The sequence below is a fragment of the Manihot esculenta genome, chromosome 11, assembly GCF_001659605.2.
Source record: "Manihot esculenta cultivar AM560-2 chromosome 11, M.esculenta_v8, whole genome shotgun sequence".
In the NCBI taxonomy this organism is placed as follows: Eukaryota; Viridiplantae; Streptophyta; class Magnoliopsida; order Malpighiales; family Euphorbiaceae; genus Manihot; species Manihot esculenta.
In genome coordinates, this window is record NC_035171.2 from 29932867 (window position 1) to 29939915 (window position 7049).

The 7049-nt window shown below is 35.1% G+C and overlaps 1 protein-coding gene across 1 annotated transcript; it reads left to right on the forward strand.

Moving 5' to 3' along the window:
* The first annotated feature begins 414 nt into the window (after positions 1–414).
* Positions 415–1838, forward strand: LOC110626832 (transcription factor MYB59). Its single transcript, XM_043961756.1, has 3 exons — positions 415–628; positions 724–853; positions 1096–1838. The coding sequence occupies exons 1-3, from the start codon at positions 508–510 to the stop codon at positions 1574–1576; spliced, it is 732 nt and encodes a 243-aa protein (XP_043817691.1). The 5' UTR covers positions 415–507; the 3' UTR covers positions 1577–1838.
* Positions 1839–7049: the final 5211 nt, after the last annotated feature.

Consider the following 7049-nt stretch of genomic DNA (forward strand, 5'->3'; position numbering starts at 1 on the left):
ATATGATCTTAATTAAAAATAACAGAATAACAGAGCTCTATTATATGAACAACTGAAGCAAGTGCGTGCACAGAAACAAGCATCTTTTATTGTTAAGATAAAATTGTCAGAAGAAGGACCAATTAATTACTATCTTTGTGGATTAAAATAATTCATTTTAATATACTAACATATATTAGAGGGTGATATTATAACAAGGGAGGCTGATTATGAAAGTTACATCTACAGATCGATCTCTTACTTTGGTTATTTGCTTATAGTGGGTGACATCAAAAAGCATTTAGTATCTTATCACTAGATGAGCATGCGTGCACCACGTGTATGGTGAAGATGCAGAAGGGTGTATTTTATAGCAAAAGATTATAAAAAAGTTGCTCAATAATGGATACTTACTGATATAAATACGATTAGAACCTACATGTCCAAGCACAACAAAAGTTGGGAACAAAAGTTGGGATCAAACCATCTTTCTAAGAAATCTGGGAAGAGAGGAAGGAGAAAAAAAAAATGAAAATGGTGCAAAATGAAATCAGAAAGGGTCCATGGACTGAACAGGAAGACATTCTCCTGATCAACTTTGTGCACCTGTTTGGAGATCGACGATGGGATTCTATTGCTAAAGTTTCAGGTTTGAAGGTGGCGGGAGGCAAATAATAGGTATGCTTGTCTTGGGATGGGTGGTTTTGTAAAGGAGCTACCTTTAACCACCTGGTTTTGTTGTAGGGTTGAACAGAACTGGGAAGAGTTGCCGGCTGCGATGGGTTAATTATCTGCACCCTGGACTCAAAAGGGGGAAGATGACACCCCAAGAAGAGAAACTTGTGTTGGAACTTCATGCCAAATGGGGGAATAGGTTTGATAAATTATCATTAAGTCTAGCAGTTTATAACTCTTCCCCATATTTATTGTATATATCCTACATAATAACAAATTCTTCTTCCTCTTAATATTTTTCTGATTGCAATTTACATTCACATAGCATCTAATGACCCACAATCATGATAAACCATTTCGCAACTTAAATTTTCCTAGCAATCTTTTAGTTTTTCTTTTCTGGAAAAGTTCCTTAATATATGGCATATTATCATGTGCCAGATGGTCCAGAATTGCTCGGAAATTACCAGGGCGAACGGATAATGAGATCAAGAACTACTGGAGGACTCACATGAGGAAGAAGGCTCAAGAAAGGAAGAGGACTATGTCTCCATCATTGTCATCTTTCAACAGTTCCTCAACATCAAATATTACAACACAGAATTCATCACCTTTCCCTGAGACTGCAGAAGCAAGTTTTTATGATACAGGAGGGCCTGAATCATCATCTTCAGGAGGACAAATCAGTGAGGCAGAACAAGAAGGTGAAAAAGGGTACTCTATGGATGATATATGGAAAGATATTGAAAACAGTATTGAACCGGCTTATGATGGGTTTAGTGAAGAAGGGTGCAATTTCTCTTCTTTTTCAATTGCATCTCCTTCATGGGAGTATTGCTCAGACACACTGTGGAGGATGGATGAAGAGGAGAGTAAGATGTTTCTCCCTTACGAGTGTGGGACAGTGTTTTTAACAGGCTAACCAGAAATTCTTTATTTATATTTCTTCATAGAAGTGATATTTCTCTGAGGAAGCTCTAACCTGTACAGCATGGGTTTTCTCTTAAGCTTTCTGCCATGTTATGCATAACCTATGTCCCTGTGTTTGCGTGCTTTCAAATTTCAGAGAGGAAGAGAGAGCCTTAACAAATCTCCTCTAAGGAGATCGTTATGTTCAAATGATGTATGATAGAACCTTTAAGTTTCACTGTTGAATGAAGCTGATGCAACATTAAAATCCAAAATCATTTGATCAAACACACACATACGCGCACACAACGAGTATATAAAGCCATGGAAGACAACCACAGAATATAGTTAGCATTTAAATTTGTTCAAACAACATTTTAACGTATACAAGCTCTTTTGTGATCAGACTCGTTGGAAACCAAACCTAATGCATCGATTTCCAACTAGTTAATATTTCACCCAAAATCAGTAGAATCCTACATAACTTTGCCAAACCATATAATAATCCAGAAGTAAACTTGAACCATACTGCCTAGAAAATATGACTTATATTTTCCATTCTTTCTTATGATTTGCACATTGGAGAAGTTTCTCTGACCCAATATTTTTCTGTTTTGCAGAAAAACCATCAGAATCCCCATAAGTTATGCCTTCTTAGAAGTGAGTTTTGTGAATACAACTCCAGCTTTAACTTCGAATAAAATATGTCATTAGATATAGCATGATATTTTGGAAATAAAGTAGATGGATTAATAGTAGTGCGTTAATCAGGACAGATCCGTTTGTCAAGTTCAGACTTCAGAATAATTAAGCACAAGGTCTGCTGTGAATCAAATAGAAAGAGATTCCACTTTGTTAGGGAATAATTTAAACAATGAAAAATTACCACTTAGTCTCTATAGTATGAGAAAATTCACTAGTTAGTCCCTCATATTTGAAAAAAACATTAAAATGTCTCTGACGTTTTAAAAAGTTTATTAGTTTTGCCGTTAAATATTTTACTATTTAATTTCTGTGGTTTTGAAAAACTTATTAGTTAGTCTCTCAGATTTTTAAAAAGTTTACTATGGGTATTCTAGACTTTTTTACAATACTTAACGGCTAAAACTAATAGAGAGACTAATTAATAAACTTTTTAAAACGTCAGAGACGTTTTAATGCATTTTTAAAAATCAAGGGACCAACTAGTGAGTTTCTTCGTACCATAAGGACTAAGTAGTAATTTTTTTTATAAATAATATATTTTCTTTGTTATCTCCACAAATAGGATAATAGCTTAGTGGTTTGCCCCCAAAATCCATTAGATCTATTCAAGAAGTTATTTATTGATACCTGTTGAGCATTTGCATTCTTTTTCCCAATGAAAAAAGTCATGCATGGAAAAAGAAGGAAAAAAAAAAGAAGAAAAGTAAGGAAAATGAATTAATGCTTCCATTTCATCAAGTATGATTTTGACATGCAACTTGCACTAAAAATGGTCCCTTAAAATCACTAATGTCAAGACGGCACTAGTAGGACCATCCAATCCTTGAGGAAGAAGAGAAGACAAAGAACCTAAGGGCTAAGCATTGCACTTCTCAATATTTTAATAATTTATCTCAAATTCTATCATGTCCCGTGGCCCATGGCCATTATCAAATGCAAATATGGCCCAAAAAAACCATTAGGTACAGTGGATATTGGTGATTTGTTAATTACGGCCGTTAAATTTGGATCAAACCTAATCCACCCTAGTCCAAAGGGGAGGATTGCCCAGTACAAATGGCACGTTTGATAGATTTTGATAAATAGAAAATAGGAGAATAGATGAAAGATAAAAAAAATGCAAAATTTGCTAGATAGTCTCCAAAACTTTCATTGACAGAAATGATATATACATAGGAAACTTCATGAAAAAATATAACATTAATGATAAACACAAAAAATGAAGGACATACTTAGAAAATGAAAATAACTTTTGATATCTAATAAACATTAAATACTCAAACCTTCTAGAAGAAGTAATGGAGAAAAATCTTAATTTTAATACTCTTTCTTAAGATTTTTCACAACACCCATTTGCAACTTTAACGCTTCAAATTTCCCTTTAAGCAAACTTTTAGTCAAAATATCTGCAACTTGATTTTTAGACTTGCTATGTTTGAGTTATACCTCTCCATGAGCTTCCACTTCCCTTAGAGTATGATATTTGACTTTGACGTGCTTTGTTCTACTATAAAACACTGGATTTTTAGCCATTGAAATTGCAGATTTATTGTCCACACAAATTGTTGTAGCTTCGTCTTGAATCAGCTTTCTAAGTCAAATAGCTTGATTTGTAGCACTTGTAGCAAAAATTACACTCTACTTTTGCTGAAGATTGTGCAACTGCATCTTTCTTCTTTGAACTCCATTAGAAAACACCCAAACCAAGTGAGAATACATACCCGAAAGTGCTTTTGGAATCATCAACACTACCAGGTACCAGCCCAATCATTATCTAAATATTCTTCTACCTTCATAGGAATTCCAGCTTCAAACCATATACCATGATCAATGGTTCCCTTTATATATCGGAGAACTCGGTCCCATGTGTGTTTCTCCTAGATTTTTCATAAATCTTGAAAGCAGACTAGCCGAAAACAATAAATCAAGCTTTGAGATGGTCAAATACAAAAAACTCCCAATTAAAGCTTCTATATGTTGAAGAATCAATCCTTGCACCTTTATCTTCTTTGGACAATTTCTCATTAGCCATCAAGGAAGTTGATATAACCTTGCACCCTTCTATTTTAAATTTCTTGAGAAGATCTTTAGCATACTTTTATTGAGATATGAAAATACCATTAGAGCTTTGGTGAATTTCCATACCAATAAAGTATTTCATCTCACCCAAGTCTTTCATCTCAAAGAGCCTTTCCAGTTCAGTATTGAACTTCTTCATTTGATCACCATCATCACTTATTATCAACAAATCATCAACATAGAGGGAAACAATTAATTTTTCCCCATTATCACCACTTCTAGTATATAGAGTAGCTTTATTAGGACTCCTGAATCCACAATCAATCATATAAGAATCTATTTTGCTGTACCAAGCTCTAGAAGCTCACTTTAGCCCATATAAAGCTTTGTGAAAGTTGTACACCATTTCTTCTTCGCCTTTGATAGAATAGTCAGGAGGTTGTTCAACATAAATTTCTTCTTGCAAATCACCATTTAAAAATGCAATTTTACATCAAGGTGATAAATTTTCCACTTGCATTGAGCCGCTAATGCTACTAGCAACTGAACTGTATCATGCCTTGCCACTAGAGCAAAATGTCACCATAATCCACACAGGGCTGTTGTGTATAGCCCTTTACAACCAATCTAGCTTTGAATTTGTTTAAAGAGCTATCAGGATTCAACTTAGCTCGATAAACCCATTTGAGGCCAATTACATTTCTCCCAATTAGGTCTCAGAACTAGATCCCAAGTTCCATTCTTCTCTATCATCTTTAATTCTTCATACATAGTGTTGAATCCCACATCGGTTGTGGAAAGGGGTAATGTGCCCCTTATATGGGTCATAGGCAATCCTCCCCCCTTGAACTAGCTTTTAGGGTGAGTTACGCTTGACCCAAATTTAACATGGTATCAAAGCCTCCCCATCCGATGTTGGGCCTCCCATAAATGTGTCACGCACCAGTAAAAATTATGGACGTGAGGGGGTGTGTTAAATCCCACATCGGTTGTGGAAAGGGGTAATATGCCCCTTATATGGGTCATAGGCAATCCTCCCCCTTAAGCTAGCTTTTAGGGTGAGTTAGGCCTGGTCCAAATTTAACACATAGCATTGACCCATCCTTCCTCCTTTGCTGCTTCTTCATAGTCGACTCTACAACCTCAAAATTGCATCTCTCATAAATTTCAGCAAGAGATTTTGTCTTTGGATTCAATGGCTCATCACCGTTTGAACTTGAATTATTTTTGCTTGAACTAGGAGAATAATCACTAGCTTCCTCATCATCATTGGCTTTTACATCATTGCAAGCTACCACATAAATAGGCTTGACTTCATTTGAGCTAAAACATTTTTCAACTTGTTTCTCCCAATTCCAAAAAGAATTTTCATCCACAATCGCATCTCGACTGATAACAATCTTTTCCTCCTTGATGTTGTAAATTTGATAGCCTTTGGATTGGGTAGAGTAACCCAAAAAGATGTCAATTTCAAAATTAGGTTCCAACATGCTTCTTTTGATAGATGGAACATGAACATAGCAACACGAGCCAAAAATTTTCATGCGAGCAACTGAAGGCTTGACACCATTCCAAGCTTCAATTGGAGTTGCTCCTTTAAGAGGAGCAATTGATTGTCGATTTAGCAAATAAACTAATGTATGAATAGCTTCAACCCAAAATGAATTAGGAAGCTTCTTTTCAGTTAGCATGCATCTCATCATATGCATAACACTTTTGTTCTTCCTTTCAACGACACCATTTTGCTCAGGAATGTAAGCAACTAAAAGTTGACGATAAATTCCTTCATCATCACAAAACTTCTTGAACTCCATTAAGTTATACTCCATTCCATTATCTGAACGCAATGCTTTAGTTTGTATCTAGACATTGTTTCAGCCATCTTTTTAAACCTTTTGAATACATTGAATACCTATGATTTATGACTTATAAAATAAATCCAAGTCATTCTGGTTAGATTATCAATAAATAATACAAAATATTTATTTTTGTTTAGGGATTCATCCTTCATAGGGCCACTTCAATGTGAACGAGTTCCAATTTCTCCTTAGCTCTCTATGAAGATGCACTAGGAAAAGACATCCGATGTTGCTTTCTGATTTGACAATAAGAACACACAATATCATGTTATGTTATATTAGGCAATCCCCTTACTATGCCTTATTTATATATAAAAGAAAGAGATCTATAATTGCACTGTCCAAACCTCCTATGCCATGTTTCAGATTCATCAACTTTACAAAGCTTAACGACTCCTTCATATCACTCCAACTTAACGGAAAAATTCTATCAACCATAGATAATCTAGCAATCAATTTATTTTTTCCATCATAGACACAACAATCAACACACTCATTCAAAAGCATTTGAGCTACACTAAGCAAGTTTTGTGCTAAACTTGGAATAAATAGCACATTATGAATGAGTTTTGCACCTTGCTTAGTTTGAATAGCAATAGTACCTTTTCCTTGAGTTTCGACAACAGCTCTATTACCCAACTTCACCTTTGTCTTGCATGTCTTGTCAAGCTTAGTGAAAATACTTTCATTCTTTGTCATATGACTTGTACAACCACTATCAATGAACCATACATGCTTGCTTGCCATTACAGAATTTTGAGCAACCATAAACAATCTTCCCAATCTTTCCTCTTCGATGTAATTAGCTTGTTGCGCATCCTCTCCTTGAGCTTGGCTTTGTTTCTGCCTGCAACTTCTCTCAATGTGGCCAAATTTATTACAAAAATGGCATTGAATTGGAGT

Excerpts from the sequence above, each read along its gene's own strand:
- LOC110626832 (XM_043961756.1), top strand. The coding sequence starts at position 508 with ATGAAAATGGTGCAAAATGAAATCAGAAAGGGTCCATGGACTGAACAG. Across the intron at positions 629-723 it reads TTCTATTGCTAAAGTTTCAG|GGTTGAACAGAACTGGGAAG; the intron begins GTTTGAAGGTGG and ends GTTTTGTTGTAG. Across the intron at positions 854-1,095 it reads CATGCCAAATGGGGGAATAG|ATGGTCCAGAATTGCTCGGA; the intron begins GTTTGATAAATT and ends ATCATGTGCCAG.